General features: G+C 37.3%; 3 protein-coding genes, 1 non-coding gene and 3 pseudogenes across 8 annotated transcripts; 2 read left to right on the top strand and 5 right to left on the bottom strand.

The window, feature by feature from the left end:
- The first annotated feature begins 5,344 nt into the window (after positions 1-5,344).
- LOC137726723 (Far-red impaired responsive (FAR1) family protein) lies at positions 5,345-7,617 on the top strand. 3 transcript variants are annotated; one of them, XM_068465679.2, is made up of 3 exons: positions 5,345-5,503; positions 6,208-6,629; positions 7,258-7,617. In XM_068465679.2, exons 2-3 carry the CDS (start codon positions 6,252-6,254, stop codon positions 7,459-7,461), a joined length of 582 nt encoding a protein of 193 aa, XP_068321780.1. In that variant the 5' UTR covers positions 5,345-5,503; positions 6,208-6,251; the 3' UTR covers positions 7,462-7,617. The 3 variants fall into 3 exon arrangements, with proteins under 3 accessions (XP_068321780.1, XP_068321779.1, XP_088550591.1); XM_068465678.2 differs by having other exon boundaries at positions 5,362-5,503; positions 6,205-6,629; XM_088694465.1 differs by lacking the exon at positions 5,345-5,503 and having other exon boundaries at positions 6,162-6,629.
- A 241-nt stretch (positions 7,618-7,858) lies between these two features.
- LOC148696822 (uncharacterized) lies at positions 7,859-9,859 on the bottom strand (annotated as a pseudogene). Its single transcript, XR_015962757.1, has 3 exons — positions 9,648-9,859; positions 8,846-9,119; positions 7,859-8,277 (listed from the first exon to the last, which is right to left on the bottom strand). The product of XR_015962757.1 is annotated as an uncharacterized LOC148696822 (transcript).
- Positions 9,860-10,744: 885 nt separating this feature from the next.
- LOC137726703 (putative CRM domain-containing protein At3g25440, chloroplastic) lies at positions 10,745-13,230 on the bottom strand. Of its 2 annotated transcripts, none has more exons than XM_068465638.2 (4): positions 12,922-13,230; positions 12,509-12,827; positions 11,931-12,338; positions 10,745-11,485 (listed from the first exon to the last, which is right to left on the bottom strand). In XM_068465638.2, exons 1-4 carry the CDS (start codon positions 13,002-13,004, stop codon positions 10,928-10,930), a joined length of 1,368 nt encoding a protein of 455 aa, XP_068321739.2. In that variant the 5' UTR covers positions 13,005-13,230; the 3' UTR covers positions 10,745-10,927. The 2 variants fall into 2 exon arrangements, with proteins under 2 accessions (XP_068321739.2, XP_068321741.2); XM_068465640.2 differs by having other exon boundaries at positions 12,509-12,824.
- Positions 13,231-15,180: 1,950 nt separating this feature from the next.
- Positions 15,181-17,270, top strand: LOC148696821 (putative disease resistance protein At1g50180; annotated as a pseudogene).
- Positions 17,241-18,234, bottom strand: LOC137723313 (calmodulin-like protein 3 pseudogene; annotated as a pseudogene).
- Positions 18,235-20,165: 1,931 nt separating this feature from the next.
- Positions 20,166-20,261, bottom strand: LOC137727188 (small nucleolar RNA R32/R81/Z41). The gene has a single exon (XR_011067757.2). It is a non-coding gene; the product is annotated as a small nucleolar RNA R32/R81/Z41 (small nucleolar RNA).
- A 3,108-nt stretch (positions 20,262-23,369) lies between these two features.
- LOC137726379 (uncharacterized) lies at positions 23,370-24,113 on the bottom strand. The gene has a single exon (XM_068465300.2). It carries the CDS (start codon positions 24,043-24,045, stop codon positions 23,560-23,562), a length of 486 nt encoding a protein of 161 aa, XP_068321401.2. The 5' UTR covers positions 24,046-24,113; the 3' UTR covers positions 23,370-23,559.
- Positions 24,114-24,748: the final 635 nt, after the last annotated feature.

Genomic DNA, 24,748 nt, shown 5'->3' with positions numbered 1-24,748 from the left:
AGTATACAAGCTGGATGGATGAAGTAGAAGAGTGCATCCGGCGTGTTGTGTGACCGTCGTATGTCAATGAAGCTCAAGGGAATATTTTATAGGACGACAATAAGGCCGACGATATTGTATGGCACGGAATGTTGGGGGGAAACGCATCAACATGTACATAAAATGGATGTAGCGAAGCTGAGGATGCTTCGTTGGATATGTGGGCACACAAAAAAGGATAAGATTAGTAATAAGGATATCCAAGGTAAAGTAGAAGTAGTCGAAATTGAAGGAAAGATGAGAGAAAATCGGTTATGGTGGTTTGGACATGTGCAATGAAGGCTTATTGACGCGCCGGTTAGAAGATGGGACTACGAGACAGAGGTCCAAGGCCAAAGGGATAGAGGAAGGCCTAGGAAGACTTTGGAAGAGACTCTAAGAAAAGACTTAGAGTACTTAGATCTAATGGAAGACATGACATAGAACCGAGTGCAATGATGTTCTATGATTCATATAGCCGGGTCCCACTTAGTGGAAAAAGGCTTTGTTGTTGTTGTTGAATAAATAAAATTCATGATATTCTTCTTATTATTAGTTACTTAGAATTTGAACAAAAAATAAATTCATTTGATAAAAAATCATTAACAATGGAAATTTTGTATTTATTAAATTTAATCAATGAATTGGTTGTAAATATATTAGATTAAATAATATATATTAAAATGTGACAGCCCGTCCCGAAATATTTGTATCGATGGCGTGAAATTACTAAAGTACCCTTGAACGTTTGTGGTGTCGTGTGGTTTAAGTTCTGGATGTGGACAATATGTTAAGTCCCTAATATTTTTGAACCAATTAATTTAGGTTTTATTTTTTTATTTGTTTTTGGTTGGTGACTCAGCTGGACATCACACACACACACAAACTTTTTTCCGTTGACTCTATCTATTTCTTCTCTCTCGGATTTCTTCCAATTCCGTACAACCATATGGACAAACCTCAAACCACCCTTCCAGTCGTAGATCGAGATTGTTGTTGGTGTTTTTGGACTCCTTTCAAGTTCAGGAGTCGATCCATACCTTTAGTTGGACGTGAAACCTTCGAAAACCCGAGAACCAGAATTCCCGATTTGATGTACTGTTCATGCAATCATGATCGTGGACTTTTCTGTGAGTTTTAAGCTTCTAAGGAGTTTTAGATCGTCTTCACGAAGCTCGGAGAAGAAAAACGAAGTGCTTTGGACGTCGGGAAGTTGAATTTGGCGAGTTTCAAGTTTGGCCGGATTATCGTGGGTTTTTCGGTGAGATTCCTTTGGATTTAAGTTTTAAAAGTGGTAAGGTTTTGTTCTAATCATTGTAAGCTTTATTTTGGTACAAATTTCATGGAATTTGGTTGAGAAATGGAAAAGATATGAAGTTTTAAAGTTTTTCCAGAAACTGGAGAAAATTCAAGTTGCAGATGGCAGCGGCGGCGACCGGAGAGACTCGCCGGAGAAGGAGACGGAATATTCCATCATAGTTGACGAAATATTCTAATGGTGTCAGGTAACGTCGTTAACTTCTGTTAGCATTTAACGGAATATTCCTAATAGCGTCAATCAAGTTGACGGCACGTGGCTGCACGTGGGGGCGCATCTAGCCGTGCCATTGCCGGCGCGTGGGGGCGCCTAAGTTGTCCAAAAATTATTTTAAAAATATGGGGATGTTTGTGGTGTTGAGTAGATCACATTGGTATATTCAAACATCTCATTTGAGTTATGTATGAAAAGTTATTACCTAGTTTTGGTTATGTGCTTTAAATTAACGTTTTTGTAGTTGTTTCGCATATAGGTGAGACCTATCCTCAAGACAAGTACAATCAATCGAGGCTCGGGGGCTACGACCTTTCCACATACCAGTGAGTGGGTTTTTGGTTTTCCGTATATACCTATATACTTGAGATTTTTCCCAAAAAATGAAATTGAATGGTTATACGTTTTGAAATGCCATGCAAAGTATCTGCCTATTTTATTTATGCATTAGTAGTTGCATATATTTATAATTGGTGATGCGGACACATAGGTAAGTGTCAGGTAAGTTTATAGATTATGATTATGATGTGATGCATTGAGAGCTCATAAACCTGCACCTCGGTGTTAGTGCTTCCACCCAGAGTTAGGGCACAATCCTTCACGTGATGTTCACCTCCCATACCATATGCTCACCTTGGATCCAAGTTAGGTGCATAGTCATGTCGTACAAACCACTTTAGTTGGTTCCGACTTGTAGGTGACTTGCGATTATTTGCATAGTTTTCACATGATCATAGCACTAGAGCATAATTATTTTACATCTAGTCCTGTTGTACAGACCACTTTAGGTGGTTCCGACTCGTGTGCAGGATTTGATATGATTAAGATTAGTTATGAGCTATAGACTCAGCCGTGCAGGTCACGTTAGGTAGATTTGGCTGATATGATATCTGGCATTGATATATTTTAATTGGATTACTTATAGCATTTCATTGTGATACTTTGGCATCGTATATTTCTATGGATTTTCATCCTGAGCATGATTTCTGATATAGCATATATTATATTTCCTGGGAAATTATATAGGTTTTACGACGAGGGGCTAGAACTTTTGAGAAATGAAATGATTTTGAAAAGCTTTGTTTTTGTCCACTCACATTTTCTGTTTTGAGCCTCTCCAGGTTCTAGTTAGGAGTGCTTTTTGGTGGCTTGCGCGGAATCCATGGCAGCTCTAACAGATTATCACCATTGTAGGATTATCTTTGTGTTGTGTAATTAGTATTCATCCTGCTGGACTGCACTTAGGCTACTTATGTTCTGGTTATGAATTCACACTTACTTTCACCTTGCACTTGTCCTTAGTTAGTGCTCTAGTTAGTTTGGTTTTTATTTATTCGCATTTCTTATGTTAATATCTTCCGCACTATGCACATGGCTACGTCACCCTCACGTGACGGTCAGCACGCATTGATTTTGATCAGGGTGTGTCAGTTTGGTATCAGAGCCTAGGTTTGGCAGTACTGCATATTTTGTGAGTATTATAATTATTTTGGTGTCTTCTGTCAGAATTATGCCGCCTCGTAGAGAGCCACGTCGTTTAGCTAAGCCTAGTTTCCCCAATATAGCTCAGTTGGGGGAAGTTATAACTTACGCGATTCAGTCTTCACTTCGCCCTTCTCAGATGACTCATCTGGAGACTATGTATAATTTAAAGTTGGATAAGTTTGAGGGTCACGAAGGACATGAAGGAGCAGAGCGGTGGCTCGAGCATCTTGAGAAGACTTTCCGAGTGATGCAAAGTCAAGGGAATCTTCCTTCTGAAAGGTGGGTCGAGATGGCTACCTAGATCTTAGGTCAAGAACCAACATCTTGGTGGGAACATGAGGTTTATCATTTGAACTTAGAGGAAATTGCTGACTGGGAAATGTTTAAATGGTTGTTTCAGAAAAGGTTTGTTCCCTCTGAGTATATTGATCGCAAGAAGCAAGAATTTACTCAATTGAGACAGGGGAAGATGACGGCGAATAAGTATTACAGGAGGTTCACTAACTTGTCTCGTTATCATCTGGAGGTTGCTGCTAATCTGGTTGAGATGCTTCGTCGTTTCAGATTGGGTACTAAGAAAAAGTGGCGTTCTATGGCGACCACTACTCTTTGTGCTTCTAACTAGGAGTTTTATGAGATTTTGTTGAGGATTGAGGATTCAAAGAATATGCTTAGTGAGAGTGAGGAAGAAGAAAAAGACGGCAATCAAAAGAAAGATGATAAAGGTAAAGGTCTTGTAAGCCACTACAACCATCTACATCTTCTCTCTCTTCTGATTCCATAAGTCTTGCTAAGTGTTTTCTAGGATTTCTGTCAAATTTGAAAGCCAATTATTATTTTAAATTTCAAATTTATTTCCTAATTGGTGAATGTATTGTTGTTAATATGTTTACCTGAATTCATTATATACTTGAAGGGTTTAAAGAAATCCCCTGCTTTCAAGTTGATTGTCGAGTGAATTCCCTAAAAAAAAGTAAAGCATATGGCATTTGATTGTTGCGTGAACAGGGATGAAAATCTTTTGTGGTGAGCAAAGTGAAAAGAAAAGGAGTTGGGTTTAGAGACTAGTAGATAAAATTCATTGATTACTTGTTGAACAGGGATGAAAATCTTTGTATGTGCTGCAACATGTGTAGTGGGGATGAGAAGTAATTTTTGGAGTGTTAGTGGTAAATGATGTGTTAATGGGGTGTTTTGTTAATGGGGAGGGGCCCCTGCCATACCGGCCACCATATAGCTTTGCCCCTGCTTACGCTCCATCTGTTCAAGGAATTGACACAATCCCTAATTAACAAGAAGTTTGACTCAGCCCAATTGGAGGGCCACTATTACGCTGTTTGACAGTTTCCTGTGATATTCATTTAATCGTTTGGTTTCAATATAATTTGTTTTGGTCAAGCAAGACTACTATATATACACATTGATCACATAGAATATGAGCAATTAGAGAATATGCTCTGATTGTGAATTCACACTTATTTTCATCTTGCACTTGTTCTTAGTTAGTGCTATAGTTAGTTTAGTTTTTATTTATTTGCGTTTTTTATGTTAATATTGCTTCCGCACTGTGCACATAACTACGTCACCCTCACGTGACGCTCAACACGCCTTGATTTTGGTCAGGGTGTATCATAAAATTTGTTATTAATCACTTTCTTAGTCCAACGCTATATCAAACGTTTTACTAAGTTAGTCCAGTTTAGTCTAATGTCAGTCTAGATTAGTCCCTGAAGCTAATTTAGTTCGAAATAATCCGGTGCAACAAGCGCATCCTTAGATTATATCGTAAATTGCAAAAATCATTATGTTACTTATATATAATCACTAACTAATCCTTTAGGTAACCTTTTATTACATATGAAAGCTAATCATGATATTCAAACTTAATTCAAATAATAAATAACTGGTAATTTTGGTGGAATTTGGTTTTAAACCGAATTTGACCTTTTTTTTTTACTTATATATATATATATATTTTGGTGCGACTTTTTAATTTATTTTAAAACTTATAATCATAAGTATTACAATTTAGTAATATTTTTTTTCACGTATCAGCAAAAAATCTTATATTTGACTCTCCCATATCGAATCATTAAACGATTTCATTACGAAGCTTAAATTAACCTTCTTCCTTAAAAGATATTGTTACATAAAAAATAAAGAAAAAAATTCTGACATGTGAGTAAAGCCCAGTCCAACGCAAATCCAAGATCCTCCCATAAACCATGAGCCCATATCACCAAAAGCAGATTTAAATAAAAAAGTAAAAAGAAAAGAATATAATTTTACTGCTGAGTTGCTTTTGAGTTCGGAAGTTAGAGCGTTGAGTCCCTTTCGTCTTCGTCTGCAGCTGCTGAGCGGTCTCCATCTTCTTCCCTTGGATCAGTCCACGAAACCCACCAAAAAAATCTTCAGCTTCCAATTCCATTCCGAACTTCTTCGATTACCCACTTCCCGATTTTTATTAAAGTAAGTTCCTTTACTTCTTTTTTTCCACGCTCTGCCACTCTTTCAACTCCAATTTTTTTCCTTATTTTTTTTTTCAATTATTATAACGAATCTGTGCAATCCGATATATTTGTCTCTTTAAATGGCTGTAAGTACTGGGCTTTCCTTGCAAATGTTTTGAATTTTCTCGAGAAAATTAGCTCATGCAAAGCATTGCTTGGTGAGAAAATGTGGGGAAGTGGGACAAACTTTAATTTTTTTAGATTCTCAGATCTCTTGTGATTTCATGAACTTGAAAAAATTATATACCACCATTGAATTGAGCATTCTGTAAATGTGTGCGGCTGTGAGAGCTTTTGCTTATCTGGATTGTTTTGGGTTTTATTTATCTGTCTGCATTTTTGTTCTTGATGTTAAATATTGGGTGGTTGGTTGAATTTCATGAACGATTTGTGTTTTGAGTTTAAGTAGTATTTTTTCGGTTTTCTATGACAAAAATTCGGCGCGATAAATGACCCAAGTTTTAGAAAAGTTAAAACTTCATGATGTTGTTCAAAGATCAGGGCTGTTTGCTTGAAACTGCATGTTGATAGCTTGATTAGTAAAAGTAATGCGTGGGTGGATTTATTTAGTGTGTATTAGATTTGTTTTCCCATGACAAATTACGCAAGTAATCTGCCCGAAATAAATGTTTATGGATTCTGTTATATGTTATATGACAGTAGATTTGGAAAAGGAAGCTGAGGTAGAAGTAGAGAGTGCTGTGGAGATGGATGTAGGTACTTCGGGTGGAGGTCTAGTTCCGGAACCTTATGTGGGTATGGAATTTGATTCCGAAGATGCTGCCAGGAAATTCTATACTGACTATGCCAGACAGGTTGGATTTGTTGTCCGTGTTATGCAGCGTCGTCGATCAGGAATTGATGGGAGAACTCTTGCCCGTCGGCTTGGGTGTAACAAACAAGGGTTTTCTCCTAACCAGCCGGGAAAATTTGGACCTGAGAAAAAGCCTAGACCTAGTGCACGAGAAGGTTGCAAGGCAACAATCTTGGTGAAGATGGAAAAATCTGGAAAATGGGTTGTTACGAGATTTGTAAAGGATCATAATCATCCTCTGGTTGTTACTGCCAATGGTTTTAGCACAGAGGTGAGCATCCTTATAGTTTTAACTTAATAATTAATATTCTCCCTTTTCAAATGTTTTCGAGGTCGTTGTTTTTTGCTTGGTTATCCCCCTTTTTTCTCTCCCATATTAATCATTTAGTGATCTTTCAAAACTCTAGCTATCGTCTTTCCAAATCGTTTACAATAGTTAAATTTCTTTGCCTTTTGTTTATTTTCACACGTTAGAACTTACTCGGCAAACTTATGTTGTGTAAGGGTAAAGAAACAAGAGATAGATATGCATGGTAGATCTACTCTAGTAATAACTTTCATGATCCATCTATGATTTTGTAATGGTCCCTACATGAAGCATCATGGTGGGTCTTAGGGAATGGTAGGTAAAGTTCTTTGATGACATGCATAAAAGCATGGTTCTCGATATCTCACCAGTTGTTGAATGAACCACCGATGAAAAAAATTTCAAGGAGAATAAGGAAGGGTGAGTTTGGAATAAGTAACCATTGGAAGACTTTCGAATTTGTTCATGAATCAACCTTAGAATTCTACGATAGCGATCTTTTGAGTTTATGTTTACTATTTTTAATAGGTCTCAATACTTTTGACTCAGTACAGTTTCCGCAGTTGACTAATTTGCTTGTTGATGATTGCAGGGTGATAAGGATCGAAAAATTGAGGAACTTACAATGGAGTTGGAGCATCAGGATCAACGATGTGCAGCTTATCGAGAAAAACTACTTAGTTTTATGCACAATGTTGAGGCGGAAACAGAAGAACTGTCTGGAAAGATACAAGCTATTGTCGAAAATGTGAGAAAAGTTGAATCTGAAATGCAAAAACATTCCTTTCGTAGATAGCATTGGAGATTAAAACTAGGATTTTCAGTGAATTACTTGCCATTCAGCTCCATCATCCAAGAATGTACAGTGTTAATTACAATTAATTTCTTCTATCACAAATAGAGAAGTTCTTTTATTCTACGGTTCAATGAAAATCCAACATTCTTCTACAAACTTTCATTGTTTGTTTCGTTCGATTGAACGAAATGTTCATGCCACTTTGATTTGCTTCTTGTCTTGCACACTGCCCCGAAAAATAGAATGCGAGGAATTCTTATGTTAGACTTTATCAGTATCATGATCATAGTTGTGCAGTATCTGCAGTAAGAGGGATCCAAAAACACCTTGACTGAAAAAAGAAAATTAAAGAAATTATGAACGACAGCAATAAGGCCTCGGCCGAGCACAATTGGAGTCCAAAGTAACTATTTGCCTGAAGGGCATTCCATTCACTAAATTTTTATGGTTCAGGACATTTCTGCTGTATAGTATGTTAGTCTGTCAGAATACTCTTCAGGAGAACATCAGTCGAATCCTCATGCACCCAGTCTGCACAGAGCCATAATTCTGTCTCTAATTGTGGCCCGATTCAGTCACCGTTTGATTTGGAGGAAGCCCTCGAACTATGGCCTCCATTTGATTTTGTGGAAGCCCTTCAACGTCAGTCTCAAATTCTCTTACATAGTTAACGACTCCTCTAACTTTCGTTGCTATCAGTTCCATCTCCTCCTCAACATTATTCAGCAATGTAGGTTGCTCATGGTATTGTCCACATAATTGCTCTTCACACCCCAGGTCCATGGTGAGTTCCGCAATCTTCATATCCTTTGCGTCCTGCGAATGTTTACTTGAAAGAAAATCAGACTCAGAGGTTGCAGGTAATGCACTTCTGCAATCATGTAACTATGCACACTTTCAGATCTCTTGTCAAACAATATTTCCTAATAATGAAACAACCTAAATAATAGATTCTTCGTCTTAAAAGAAAAGAAAAATACTCCCATCCCGACTAATATGATCCAATTCTCTGGAACATTAGAAAACAAAACGCGTGTAACTCCATTGCATGGAAACCCGAAAGTCTTCATTCGTAGATAAGCTAGTAAATTACATTACATGGGAACCATGCTAGTTATAGCAGGGATGAAGAATCTAAAGCACCTTAGACTAAGACTTGCCTTAGACCTGATCAAAAAGTACATAAACCATGGTTTTGAAATCGATATTACTAGTTTCAACAACACAGTCAATAAGCAAAGTTCAATCAATCATGTTTCTCCTCATGCTTTAGAAGTTCGATAAGATGAGTAATAGGCATAAATTGCAACTCCATTAATCAAGGATCACATCAAGATTAGGCCAATGGTTACCTTTTTCTTGAATTTAGATTAGATGAACTTACCATAGAATTCCCGGAAGAAACTATAAGTGGATGAACTTGGTCTCTAGCTTTTACAGAACGCCCTCCTTGCTTATTGCAGGATAGCCTACCGGGAAAGAACTCTCTTGTCAACATCTGATCGGCGACACTGATCTATACGCATGATGAACCACAACACGCCTTGAACAATCTTCGTAAAACTCCTCGGCAGCATCTTCAGACTCAAATTCCATAACAAAATGTGGTTCTACAACTGCATTCAAGTCCCTTTCGGCTGAAGTTTCAGGTGCTCCAGCTGTCCAATCCAATTTCACAACCACACATCACATTCTATTACATTCGAGAAACATAATAACTCTCTCTCTCTCTCTCTCTCTCTCTCTCTCCCCCCCACATCACATTCTGCTGAGTTTCCTCCTACCTTGAAGCCTTGAAGATTTTATATGCTTTTGTTGAACACCAAAGTTTCTTCCTCATGAATCACACAGTTACAACCATATCCTTGAAGTAAAAAACAATATTTTGAGTAATTCAACACTGGAATTACAGATATGGAAGCCAAATTCATTCTTCCCTAATCCCCGTTTTTACCATAAATCAATTAGAAAAGTTCATATCTTTAAATTTTCAAGATCTTTTCATTTACTTCTCTTTTCTGGGTACAAGTTTCCGTACACTCCAAACCCAAAAAATAATGAAAACCAAATTAAAGGGTAAAACCCATGATAGATTGTATACAACAAGCTCAAAATCTCATTCAAATTTTCCCGAGCAACCAAACACAAAATTACTCAATGGAAGAGAAGGGTAGCAGAAAACTTACTGGATTTGGAGTCGTTGCCAATCAAATCAAGCCAAGGTCTTGGTCTTGTATCGAATCTATGCTCCATTTTTCAGCACTCGTCCATAAACGGGTTCCAAACTTCCAACAAAAAGTTGACAGCTTCCGATTCGCTCTCTACTCCCATAATCCCCTGGCTAATTTCTTTCTTGTTTATTGTCCCAACGTCGTATGACCTCCATACGACGTCATTTCACCGTACAAGTAGTCCTTTAGTTGGACCACTTGTTTTTAGCAAGGCTTGGCAGTTTTTTACCTTTGTGATGTTCATATTTGGATTAAAAAACGAAGTTTTGAATTTGATTAGTTTCGGAATACTCTGCTACTGAATCATATTTTGTTTTTATTGTGCAAATCAATTTTTACTAAAACGCTTTACGTTCCATTGGAAATGTAATGTTACAACGTCGACATGGTATTATAGTAACCACATGTTTTCTACTGAGCGTGACACTGTTGCGCTGCTACTTCAAGGTTCAAAATTGCGGCGTCACAGAAAGTGGTATCGATTTTATAGTTTCTTAAAAAGAAACTAGAAAATGGAGCAAGTTGCCAAGTTCAGTGGCCTTGCTGCTTGGAGTTGCAGAGTTGTGATGGATGTGGAGAGCTTTTGTAAGTCTGTTGTACAAAGAAAAACGTAAAGCAAGATTATTGGCATGCCATTTGATTTAAAAACCCCTTCCGACGCGCGCTTACCAATTGCTTTCACATAGCAACAACCTTTTCCAATACAAACCTACTCTTTCCTTACAGTGGCTTACAGAGGAAAGGAAAGGGGTTAGTGAAAGGAAGAGGCAGGTATCTATATGAATTCAGGAAAGAAAGGAAAGAGTGTGTAGGAGTGGGTTGGCGTGTGTTTGGTTAGGGAAAATGAAGGGGTATGTGTGTGTTGGAAGAGGCTGCTGGGTGCTTGCTTATGTGAAAGAAAAGGGTTTGTGGGAGTATGAATTAGGCAGAAGGAATGGGTCGTGTAGGGTTTAGCACCTCCTTATCATTGGAGATGAGTCTTACAATCGAACATAGCAACGAGAGACACGATGTAAATATAGTTCAAGATATAGTAAGAAACATACGAGAAGTTGAGGACTGATAACATTTTAACCTTATTTATGAGAGTAATTCTTGCTCAATTTTGGAAGGAATAGGCCTTCAAACCAAATATAACCTTTAACTAGAAATAACAAGTATCTAATTAGCAGGAGACCAGAAAAAGGTCAAGTATCTAACCATCGAATTGTGATCGTAAGCAATTTACAAGTGTCTCATCTTCTTTTTTTCTTTAAAAGTGAAGCAGCACGCAGAAATACTCGATCAACTTCATCAAAATTTGGCAAGCCAGCATCTTCGTCCAAGGATTTATCCTTCTTTGCGTCCCTAGATATTTGACGCAGGTGATCCTCAAAATCTTCAGGTTCGCCATCACTTTCAACTGGAAACTTTTCAAACTCTTCCAAATACAGAGGTCGCTCTGCCTTCTTCTCGGTCTCCTTCTCGGAGTCGGTATCAAAAATATCAGATAAATCTTCAGAGTCTGAAGCTATATCCACATCTGTTGAAAGGTCATCCCCAGAGCGTTCCTTGCTCCTATCCATCATTTCTTTTACCTTATTTGAAGCCTCCAGCTTCAACTTTGAGGAGCTCCCAGAGTGTACACTATCAGTAGATTCAGTACCAGTTTCTTGCGTTTCTTCAATGTAATCTGCATTGATGTCTACTTTCCTTTTAGCCTGTGCTCGAAGCAACTCAAGATCTTGTTCAAGTTTTGGAATATATTTCCTTACGGCTCGAAGACCATCCTTATACTTCGATTTATCCAAAGCCTGTATGAAGGAGCAGAGAACATAAGGGAAAACATGAAAACAAATAATGACAGACAGTGCTTCAGTATATGATCAGGGAACCTAGTTTTAATTTCAACACCTGTCAAAAGTCTAACCGTGTTGTCGAACATATACCTGCATGTCATTGTATATTTGTGTTTTATTTACTGATGGATCTTTTAAACGAACATTATATAAGGAAAACTTGTTAGTTTTCCGGTCATGAGGAAGCAAGCAAAGGACTTGATTGTCATGTTATCAGGAATTGATTTAAAATGTTTATCAGAAAAGAGCAATGAGGCGCTTACAGTATCAAAATTCATTTCAAATATGCAGTTAAAAAGCACTCGGCTTGCGCTTGACATGCAGTGTTCTAGTGGAGACAGTTAAAAGTCTAAATTCTCAGAAAGATCTAAGTTTAGAAAAAAATAGACTATAAGCGAACCTTCTTCCTGGAGAGAGTGACCCTGGGTGACATGATTTCTGTTGGAGGCTGAGAATAGTTCTTCCCTCTATACATAATTATTGTGTATTCTTCATGAATGCCGAGCACAATCCCTCCAGTTAATCTAGCCAGCTCAGAAGCAATCTCCTTAACCTCTTCAGGTGAGAATGTTTTCACCACCACCTGCAGAGTTTGATGTTTCTTCCAATGCAAGTGCATGTTCAGAATCACACCCTGGTATATCCCCCGTCTACCAACGGGCACATAGTTCTTGCACTTGAGACCCATCTTCAGAAAGTAGAAGTGTTCCTCCGGCGTCAATATTTCTGGATCATGGTTTGTCTCCGATGGCTCCGAGGGCTCAATCTTTTTGAGAGCTTCAACAAGCCTTTCCTCTTTCCTTTGAGCCTGCAAAAACAGAAATCACATATTTTCATCAGTCTCTAAACATTTCGCAGAATCGTGCTACCTTTTTCATGCAAACATCAGTTGAGAGATATGCTGAAAACTCCAAAATTGCCAGATAACTTGTACGAAATCAAAACCCAATACAACTCTTAACGTACAGATTATTTTACCTTTCTTAACTTGTGGAGAATTTTCTCCTCAGCAGTCATTCTCTCATAGTCTTTCTTCTTCTTATACCTGAAGAACTTGAGCCACCTAACCACTGCCCTTTTTCCCTTGAGCTTTTTCCTCTTCACTTTACCATCACCAGTGGCCTCAGCACCCCCGCCGTCTTTTGAATTTTCCAGCGGCTCCACAGCCTTGTGCTCTGTGTTAACACACGGAGTCGAATGAACCCATTTTTGGCACTCCAACGGAAACCTTGCAATGCCCACCGCGTCCCACACAGGCTTTTCATCGAACACCTTGCATACAACATCACCCAAGCTACTGCATTTTGAGGTCCAAACATGAAATGCTATACATTTCAATGCAATTATCACAGAAAATTCACTACTTTTTGAGATTTGGAGAAAGAGGGTACCTGGGTCGGTATATTTTGGGGTGGTTGTGGGATTTGAGAAGGCGCAGTGACCGGAAAACGCTCGGCCGCGCCAGTTTTTGCATTGGGGCTGAGCTGCGGTAGGAAATAGCAATCCTCTGTTTGGAGGATCCGAAAGAAGGCGAGTTAGGCCATCTGGAATTCCAAAGTCTCAAAATCCAACGTTTGAGAGCTCGGTAGTGGTAGGGTTCAACCGAATTTCTTCCAATGTGTTTTCTGGCGTGTTGCCATTAACCCCAATTGGGAAGACGAGAACCAGCAGCGTAAACGCCGTCGTATTTACGTTGGGGTGGTTGTTCTGTACGTTGTGATTTTTTTATAGAAAAATTAATGAAAAATGTTTAAAGACTTTGAATTTTAACGAAAATGATAAAATAAAGGGTAAAGTGAATAGTATCAGGATTGATTTTTTAATGTAAAAATGTGGTTTTTCTTAAAATGAACAATAACGAGAGTTTTTCGTTAAAGTTCATTTTAATGGAAAGTTATTTTTTTGCACACTTTCATTTTAACCTTTTACTTAATTTTTTTATTTATTTATAAATTGAATAAATCAAGTGAAAATAATAATAAGAATTAAATAGCGGTGTAAGAAGCTAGTGTTTGTTTATTATATCCCTCTCCACATTTGTAGAAGTTACTTTTATTTACCTATTGTCTTGAGGAAAAAAAAAATAAATGAAAAATAATCAAAAGGGCTTGAAAATTTTAAGTTTGAAAGATAAGGACAAAATAAAGGGTAAAGTGAATAGTATCAAGATTGATTTTTTAGTGCAAAAATATGGTTTTTCGTTAGAGTGAATAGTACTGAGAGCTTTTCGTTAAAGATCCAAAAAAATAATACAAAAGTTGCATTATTTTTCCTCCATCATGGAAATCTTAGTTTGGACTGCTTTATGTGACAACACATCGCATACAAGTGTTCAACTTAAATATTTAATTGTTTGAAGTGAGTTGTCGCACAACATAAGTTAACTTGACGGTTTATCATACCCTTTCCATCAATAAGTAACCAATGCCATAGGCACATATAACTTTGGTAATGTCATGAGACATGAAATAATTTACTTTAATCGTATAGGACTTCCAAATTTTACTTATTTTCTTGGCTAAAAAAGAGCTTACTAAAAACATACATCATCTGTCATATATACCCCAACTCCTCGAGATCAAAATTGATGACAGATTGAGCGAGAGAAAATGGTCATGAAACAATCTAGGAGAACATAGAGAATGTCCCAAATCTGCAAGAATATCAGCCACAACCTCAACCGCAACATATTTGCTTTCCAAAACACATGTTCAATGTCAACTCTGTGACAGATTCGACCTAAAATGTCTCAAATAATCGAGTAACAAAAACTTTTCATGACCTACTTCCTTATTGAAGATTTAAGATAAACCCTGAATGTGTACAATCACCGTGCACACATATATAGACTCTCAAATCGAGAGAGAGAGAGAGAGAGAGAGATGTCCCTCCCTAAGGAAGTTTTATGTCTTTAAATATGCGAAAATGTTACTGGAGTACACCAGTGTACGACATACATTCGATGAACATATGTGCATACGAGAAAAAACTCCTAAATAGGATTATTGAAAAAAAATGTGACAAGAAGATAATGTTAGGTTTAGAGGGTTTGAGAAAGCAAAGTATTTAACTCCGTGGTATAAAGTTTAGTGCAAGTGATGGATAGGGTTCAAATCATTGTATTTTGAGTTCAAACCCTCCACCTTCCTTTAATTTAGATGAATTTAGTATAAAGTACCTATCGTTTGTCCAAAAAATAAATGGCATAAAGTTAGTAATTTAGGGTAAAATATTTTTATGAAGACTTGAGAATCTTGTTTGGCTCATGAACTTGAAGTCGTCTCTCATGATCTCATTTTGGTTGGATGTTTTAAGAGGAAGCGATGAAAGGTAGATAAAATATAGAAAAGCTAGCAAGAGTGTGATTTCAACCAGCTAGCTGTGAGATACATTGGACTTTATCTCCATGTGATGCACGCAATCCACATCGAGATCAAATGAAACGGTTTATTTAGTGATTACTATTTGTATATATTTGCTCTTTAGTCTTTGATTATATGAATAAAAGTTGAGCTAAGGAGGTTAGTTGCAAATTCTAAGGTCTTATATGCAAATTGCTTAAGATCGATCGATCTTATCATCAATCTGAATTGATATACAAACAAATTAAGTCTGGTTTAGTGGTTCAATTTTCTTTTGGTGGAGAGAATATGGCTGAGGCTGTTGTTTCGTTGGTGGCCGAAAAGCTTGGTGACTTCATAATTAAGGAGGCAAGTTTCTGTGCGGAGTTGGCGATCAAGTTAAGCTTGCACAAACCGAGCTAAAAATGATGCAGGGCTTGTTGAAGGATGCAGATGCAAGACAAAGAGATGAAGTAATACGTGTTTTGGTTGCTGAAATTAGAGATGCTGCTTATGATTTGGAGGATGTCAGTGAAAACTTTGCCTTGAAGGTGACTTCCAAGTTCCAAGACGAAAGGAGGAGGTGTTAAGAGTTTTATGAATAGGTTCCGTTCCATCTTGATCGAATGAGTCAATCTTCATGAGATAGGGTCAGAAATTGGGAACATTACAACCAAAATCTCTAATTTGAGTTTGAGTAGTTTGCAGGCTCACAACATAAGGGACATAAGGGAGAGCAGCGGTTACACGTTAATGAGAGGAAGCGACAACTAAGGCGAACCTATTCTCATGTTATAGAATGTGATGTTGTCGAGTTAGAGAAGAGTGTCAAGGAGTTGGTTATGCATTTGGTAAGAGATAAACATCACCGCCTCCGAGTTGTTTCTATTTGGGGGATGGGTGGCTTGGGCAAGTCCACTCTTGCAAAACAGATTTACCATCATAATGAAGTAAGATGCAGTTTTAGCTCTTTTGCTTGGGGTGTGTATATCTAAACAGTTTCAAGTGAGATATGTTTGGCAAGAAATTTTAACGAAACTCATTTCTGCTACATGTGAGCAAAGAAAGAAATCGCTCGAATGAGTGATGCAGAAGTAGCCAAGAAACTTTGTCTTCTCCAGAAAGATAAAAGATGTTTGGCGGTTCTTGATGATATTTGGAGTATTGAGGCATGGGACTCCTTGAAAGCTGCATTTCCATACGAGGAAACAAGGAGCAGAATATTACTCACCACACGTAGAGAAGCAGTAGCGTCGCATGCTGGTCCAAGTGGTTTCCTCTACCAACCCCTCCCACTATAAATGAGAATGAGAGCCGGAAATTGTTCGAAAAGACAGCACTTCTTAGAAGGGATAGTGATATTGGTATTTTCTCAATAACTCTTTTATCTTTACTTTTCTTGTTTGAATATTGACTAACGATTAACAAAACTATAACAGAATTGATCGCATTTAGTTTTTTCTTGTTAGGATATGAATGTCGTCACATCAACAAAAAAAATGGGTGGAAAGAAAAACTTACGTTTTACTTTTAGGCGTTGAAATGAATGTTTTCGACTGTGTCAACTTTACATGTCTAAATAGCATTACTCTTTTCTCTTAGTTATAAGTATTTTCGAAATGGTTTGAACAGTAGCCTTTATAATGGGAAGTGCTGTTAATTTGGTGTTTTTCTTTCAGACTTGGAATTTTCAATAAGCTCTTCGACGGTGTGCAGGTTTGCCATTAGCCATCAATATTCTTCTTACAGGAACAGGTGACGAGTGGGATGCGACACATAAGAATGTTTATGCAAACATAAGGAGAAGCAAAGGCCAAGAACAAGCGTACGCAGGCACAACATGGCTGTTAGCATTGAGTTATGACGACTTACCATATCATTTAAAGCCATGTATTTTTTTATTTAGGTCAGTTTCCTAAGGATAATGAGATTCCAGTGAATAAGTTGGCCAACCTATGGACACCAGAAGGTTTTATTTCTTTGACCCAACATAGACAAAGTTCAGTCGAAACCATGGAAGGTATTAACTGAGTTGGTCGAAAGGTGTGGCTGAAGTTGGGGAACGGGGTTTGGTTAGGAAGATAAAAACCTGCCATGATCTTATGCGAGACATGTGCTTGTTGAAGGCAGAAGAGGAGCATTTCCTCCAAATCGCCAATTTTACTGCTAGAAACAAAGTAATTGGTAAACTTCGAAGAGTTGCTATATACTTGGACGAGAAGGTTGAAAAATTGGTTCCATCAAAAGATGAAAGAGATATCCACCTTAGATCGCTCTCATACTTTGGCTCAATTCATTGGATAGCAGGAAGTAAAAAGTTATTACGATCAATGTTCAAAGATTTCAAAGATATTGAAAAGATACCAATCAAAGAAATGAAAGAGTTTGCATTCTTTTGAAATAAAAATGAAATTATACAAGAGAGAGAGGCCTCTAAACATCTAAACAATAAGGCTGCTCTTCTTTTGTATCTCCTCCTCTATTGAAAAAAAAAAAAAAGGTGATGATTTTCGTACTTTTGTACTCCATTTTCCCCCTCCTGCACCCCTTGTTTTTCTAGCCCTTAGATCAAATAAACTCGAAGGCGAATCAAGGTACGCAAATAATGGGTATGGAAGGAGTGCAGAAGGAGAAAACGAAAATTCGAAAATCACTACCATGGAAAAGATCCTTCTGTTAGTTAATTTGAGCTTAAAGCAGCAAACCCACCACCTTTCATCATCTGCTTAAACTCCTTGAAATTCACCCTCCCATCACCATCACCATCAACTTTCTTTATCATGATCTTGCAATCCTCCAGTGTCCTCCCTTGCTTGAGCCCCAAGGAAGACAAAACCGACTGCAGCTCGTCCACCGTGATGAACCCGTCCCCGTTCCGATCAAACACATTGAACGCCTCCCTCATGTCCTCCTCCTCGTCCCTCTCGCCCATGATCGTCTGGTACAACGCCCCGAATTCATCAAGGTCCACGAACCCATCTCCATTGACATCGATTTTTTCAATCATCTGGATCAAGTCCTTGTCCGGAATGTAAATCCCCAGCTTCTCCAACGAGTCCCTCAGCTCCATCTTCGTGATCCGCCCGTCCCCGTTCTGATCAAACATCTGGAAAACCCGCCGTACCTCCGCCCTGTCCATTAAAATTGCTAAAAAAATTGATTCACCACCAAATAGTACGATTCAAAATTCGATCGGGATATTGAGGAACCAGCAAAAAAAATCCAAATGATAAGAAAGATTTCACTTTTTGGAAGAAGTGAGAAATGGAGGGTAGAAAATATGGGAAAAAACCCTGAGGAAAAAAATGGTTGGGAAAATTGGTTAATACCGAACTGAGAATTTGTGGTGGGGTTGTTCGGAGTTGTTACAAGGAAAAAGGAGGTGAAAAATCGATGAGGGTCAAACGTTTGTACGTTGATGATTGATTGGATTAAAATTTTGGTTTTTAACGATATCCGTTGAAAAACGCGGGTATTGGTTTGAAGTCGTTTGGAATGAAACCCGCCGTTTTTGCGGCGCCGCGTTTATAATTGTAGCGCCGTATTTTCTCGAATTAGGACTTGATTTTAGGGGTTTTTCTTTTGGAACTTTAACGATAATTTATGGTAATGTTCATTTTAACGAAAGATTATATTTTTACTTTAAAAAATCAATCATGATACCATTCACTTATAACATTTTTTTGTTATTTTCATTAAAACTCAAAGTTGAAAGTTTTCAAACCTTTTTCATTAATTTTCATTTTTTTTTTTTTTTGTGGTTCAAGGGTTGCATTTTTGTTTGAACACAAGTTTTGTGCAAATCGTAAGTTTGCGCATGCCCAAATTATAGAATGGAGTTTTGGGTAATGTATTAAAGCTAGCTTGGTTTTTATGGTGAAATTTAACTATCATTCAATTATCATACTTAGTAACAAGTACGTGAGTTAAACTAGTTTGCAATGACAAAAAAATGAGGTTTGAAGTCGTTTAGAAGTACTTTTAAAATAACCGAAATCGTTTTAAATATATATATATATATATATTTCTGGGTTTCAAAGACTCTTAAGTGATTCGTGCAAGAAGCACTAGCACCTGTTATGTGATGTAGAGAGCACTTAAAGTATTTTTTTCAAGATTCATTTTTATTTTTACTAAAAATTTGTTCCATATATTTTCGTTTTCAACAATTTTAAAAGCAATTTCAAACGAGTCCTTAAACTAAAGTGGTTGTCCCATTGCATTCCAATTCAAATATAAAGTGATTTATAAACACCCTTTTTCTCCAAAGAACGGGCAAAATTAATTCATTTGAATTATTTAAATAAAAGGTTACTTCTCCAAAGAACAGTCATGTTTATATCATTTGAATTAAATAAATAGAAGGTTAGGATATCTCCAACCGAAGGCTAATCAGATGACTCGTTTTAGTCCTTTGGCCCTCCAAGAAAATAATATTTTAATAAACAATGCAAGGCTATATTTCTTACCTTCTTCAACCGATGGGCCAGGGGGCCATAGGCCATAGGCCAAACATAGCACTGTGAAAAAAAATAAACTATCTCCAATCGAGAGCCAAAAGGTCATATAGCCAAACATAATTTATTATTTTAATTGAACTACTATGGTTACTTAAATTAAATTACCTCAATAATTTTATATTATGGATTGTCAATAATTTTCATGTTGTTAAATGTTTTTAAAAATGTTGTTTAAGTTTCATATTGTTAAATTTTTGTTATGTTGTTTAATGTTACTTAATGTTGTTTAATGACTCAAGAAGTTATAGGAAAAAAAATAGAATTTTTAAATTTTGAAAAAAAGAAAAAAAGAAAAATCAAATATGAAGTCAGCATGTGGCTTGGCCTTAGGTCGGCTGGTTGGTGGCCTTTTTTTGTTCAGTGGGGCCCATGAGCCATTTGACCTGGCTCTCAGTTGAAGATAGTTTTCGAACTATTTTCAACCATCTGACTCTCTGAACCTTTCGATTGGAGATGATATTACTTCATTCGAAGTGAAAATAAAAAGTAATCAACATAACCAACCAAGGGGAGGGTGTCTAAAGATTATTTGCCATTCAAATCTTCCATCCCCAATTAGCTATTGTTTATATAACATAAAACCTAATATTAAGAGTCCAATTATGTTCAACTCCGTTTTATTTTTTGAGCCTTAATGAGAAACTTCTAGTGGGACTTTATTTTCAGTCCAATCTCCGAAGTCTAAAGATCATTTTAGTCCCACCATTTTTTTGTGCAAAGAATGTGTTAGAATTTGTTTGTTTTAATTCCATATAGTAGCCCTTATTTATTTGTTTTAGAATCAGAAAGAACGTAGCGAAGAGATATTATTCTGATCACGTTAAATCAAAGGATCATCACCCTTTCACATCTCTTTCATCATTTTCTTCATCAATCAAATTCAATTCACAGAAAATATCAAATTAAATTTAAGAAAATAAAAAAAAGTGTAATCCAACCATGTGCCCACAAAACCAATCAAAGTAAAAGGGATAATGGGCGAGTAGTTGGATAATCTAGAAAAACTAGAACTGGATTAATATTGCAAACGAAGAAATTGCCTCAAAACATCGACTGTTTAGGGACAGAGTGCGTTTGCTTAATATAGTTATTAATTATTTATCAAACTTTATAAATTAAATTGGGGGAAAAAATGAAAAAGAACATGTAAGTGTAACAGTAGTAAAAGGGCCTGAAGAATCAGGAGGAAGTCAGATTCAGGCGAGTGCTACTGCCGATTTGGATTTCGCAAGGTTTGTAATTCATTTGGCTGGATCGTTGATTCGACACCCAGTCAAGAAGCTGAACTTGCTTACCCTTTCAAAAAATTCAAAGCAAAATTTGATAAATAAATACAGAGATTTAAATCGAATCAAAACAATCGAAGAAGCGACGGCGAAGAATTATGGAGGAAAGAAAAGGAATTAGAATCGGACGGGAGCTGCCGCAGAAGCGGAAGAAGAAAAGGAATCCTGCACACGACGATACTTCCTAATATCTCTGATAATGTAGTATTTATACAGAAAATTAGCAGGAACTAGGGTTTTCTTTTGCTCGAGTGGGCTCAGCCCTATGGACTTCAGACTAATGATTGTTTGGCCCATTGGCTCGAGTTTGGGCATTGTATCAACACTCACGAACGTTACTTGCAGCCACGATGATTTTGTGACAGTATCACAAATTAATCACTTATTAGAAAAATTTTAAAATTTTAAAATATTCAAATTAGTACTAACCGTTATAAATGGCAACCATAATGTTTTTCAACCGAAAAACAAAATATGATGTGGCATGATATGGATTAGCACCCTTCACCATTACTAACAAAATTAACGCTTCAAAACTCTTTTTAATTAATTATTACATGCATTTTATTTGCTTTATTATTGAGTTTATTAAAATATATTATAATATTTGAATTTGACATATCAGATGAAAAACAAAACTTTAAAAGATGTCAAAGTGTCACATACACAGTCAAATTTTAATTTTAAGTTAAAATTTGACATCTCTTTTACATATGCTCTTCTAAGGCGTTTTAACTTTTTAACATAACTGATTAACTTGAGATGCAGCAACATCAGCGGAATGAAAGTATTTCTCAGTACAACAAGACCCATGATAACGATTTGAAACAAATAGGTTGAGGGAAAAATTTAGTTACCCCTTTGAACTATCGTTTGTGGTCGTCCAAATAGCCACATTGATTTTCAATTTTAGTTTGAGCCTCCTTATACTTTGAAAAATCAACGTGGCAATAAAAAAGAGAGAATATCACGTCAATTAGTAGTTTAGTTCAATGTTTTGGTAAATAGGGACATGCAAAGCCCGTGAGCCATTTTTTGAAGTAATTTGGTGATTTAGTTATGTCCATTTCTCCCCCTCACTCCGGGTTAAAAGCCTAATTTAGATTCTAGAAGGCGCTGCTAGACCATGCAAACCAGGAAGCAAAACATTACACAAGGCAAAACGGGAGCTTCGGTAGTCACTACTACAACTATACATCTTCTGCCCCTCTTTTGTTAGGTTCTAGGATTCTGGAGATGGTGTGAGAGCACTGCACAATCACATCCTCCAACCACTAATACGAGATGTATAAGTAGAAACTCAACACCCTATTCACTAGGATATTGGACCACATGCAAATTCTCCAACCACTATAATTTCACCATTCAATTATACGAAAATAAGAGGAAGAGACTGAGAGAGTCTGAGAGACGATGGCACTTCTCATGATCCGGATAAATTCTCTCCTAGAAGCAACGACAAACAGCCATCCAACAATGTGGACATCAACAGAGAAAATAATTCGGCTATTCTAAACCACATTGTAGCCATCAAAAAAGGATTTCCTGAGAAAAGCATCCCGGGTAATCCAAACAAAATTGTGCGTCCATAGGGAGGGTCATAGACAGAACAATTCATCCTTAGACCCCATTAGCTATTTCATTTTCCTTTTTTGCATGTAAAACTATGTTCATCTTCAAACAGAATCCCAAATACGGGATATATGTGCTCCTGAAGGGCTCTAGCCACTTAACACCTATCATGATCTTCTCATGGTTCCCTATCCCGCACAATACCATCCCTTATTCTTCCAGCATGCCGGAAAGAAAGAGTTTGGAGACATGTTTCGATATCTCCACTACCCAGTACCCAAAGAATAATGCGCGTATAATATCTCAAGTAAGCTCCACTAAGGTGCTAGAAAATAATCAAAAAAGAACAAAACATCTCAAGTGCAAAACTATGCGTGACCAAAGTCACCAAATCAAACACATGTAATGGAATAAAACTGCACCGAGCAGTGTGCAGAACAGAAAAGTTCATAAAAGCACGTTTTCAACATAAACCAATCTGTTGCTTAGTTTCTTGCACAGCTACACTAATCTCAACTTCACATAAGCGATTGTGATTCAGTACTATCGCCAGCTCAAGCAACTATAGCCAATCGCAAAACAAACCCAGCCATGAACATTAACACTAGCCTATCATCAAGCGTTTCAAGTTCTTCATCATTGTTACTGAAACTATTATCAGGTGAAAATCTAAACTCCCTACCTCCTTCGTCCACTTCTTGCATTATATTACCTTTTATGCAACATTCCATAGAATTCCACAATTTGCAGTTTGTTATGCAGCAATCAATTAATATAAACCAAACAGTTACCACTCTTCGCTCATGTAAACTACAACGAGATGACTACTACAAACTAAAGATTCACATTCAACCTCCATTCAAGTCGAACTCTACATTTACTTCCTGGACCTAAGCCTACAAACTGAAATCACTCCATCCAGGTCAAAAGTATGTCCGTCATTTACTCAATCTGCTCCTAGCCTCCTACTTCCGAAACACCAACCTTATATTACTAAATGGAACAACGAACAAGGATTTCTGACCCCATTCTAGAAAACCCGAAATATATGGCTCAACACTTTTTCAACATTTCTCCCACATTTCATCGATTTTCACCAACTAAATCAACACCCAAAACAAACAATTCAACATTCCAACATATTCAAATCATGAAATTGAACAACAATTTTCTCAATTCATACACAGAAATCCAAAGCATTCGACCCACAACATTAAAAACTGGTTCCACATAATTCCCTCAGAGCCAGAAAATCGCATTATTGTATCCAAAAACAGAGGTAAAATCCCAAGAATTTCACTACCCTAAGCTTATGGAATGTCCCAGGGTTTGGCCTCAGGGACAGCAACCACCATACCTTGAAGCTCTGGAGTGAGGACGACCTGGCATCCCAGCCTGGAATGCTTGTTAAGAACCCTAACCCTAGAGTTCCTCTTCAGCACGTACTCCTCGTCGTAGGACCGCGGCGGGAGCTTGTCGAACCATTCCTGAGCAATGTTGACTTCGCACTCGGCGGAGCAGGCGTCGATGTCCTCGAGCCGGTGGGAGGCCGGGTCGATCAGGCCCCTCTGGGCCAGGGCCTTGAGGAGAGTGTGGCCCGATAGGCCCACCACCTCGCGCTTGCGGCCGTCGACGTCGATCGCGAAGAGCTTGACGATTCGGTCGGAGACTTTGGCGGAGTGAGTGGGGGAGGATGTGGAGGCGGAGGAAGCGGAGGATCTGGAGATTAAGGAGATGGAAGGGAGGCGGTGGAGCATTTGAGAGTGACGGAGTCTCTGAAGGCTCGCCATCGCCATCTTTTGTTTCAGGTTTGGGCAACGACTTGGCTGTGTGTCTGCGATGACCTGTTTGGTTTGAGAGTTGAGAAAAGTTTACGGTACCTGTTCCTTTAACGAAAAACTACATTTTTACACTAAAAAGTCAAACTTAATACTATTCATTTTACTTTTTATCCTTATCGTTAAAACTTAAAATTTTCAAAATTTTTAATTAGTTTTCTCTTTTTTTTTTTTTTTTTTTTTTGTTAGTAGGAGAAAAATGCTAAATTGTATAAGCAAAAAGAAAATGAAAATAGAACTCCACCAAAAAGTAGGAGGAAAAAAATGGCATGTACTACTGAAGGAAAAAAAAAATTGTTTCTCCTTGAAATTAAAGTATTTTTATCGTTTAAACATGTTAAACATAACTGTTTATTCTTCATCATCATCAAAAATCATCTTTACAAAATTAATTCAATTTCGAGATTGTTTTAGTTATTCATGCGTGTCAAACCAATGTTTTGATATAAAGTAACGTTTTCATGATGAACTGAATATTTGTTTGATAGATATGAATGGTTAAACCATTTTTATTTTTGTAAAAATAATCTTTAAATGATGATAAAAAAAATTAATGGTTCCGATTTCAATGATTTATAGAAGTCTTGTGGCCACGACATGTAATTTCTATAGATCTGGAAGAGCTGAAAAGTTGCTAGTACATTGAATTGTACTTGGGAAG

This window comes from Pyrus communis, chromosome 5, assembly GCF_041283825.1.
Source record: "Pyrus communis isolate YQ-2024b chromosome 5, ASM4128382v1, whole genome shotgun sequence".
NCBI lineage: Eukaryota > Viridiplantae > Streptophyta > Magnoliopsida > Rosales > Rosaceae > Pyrus > Pyrus communis.
The sequence above is the reverse complement of the archived record's forward strand: the minus strand, read 5'-3'. Positions and strand labels throughout refer to the sequence as shown.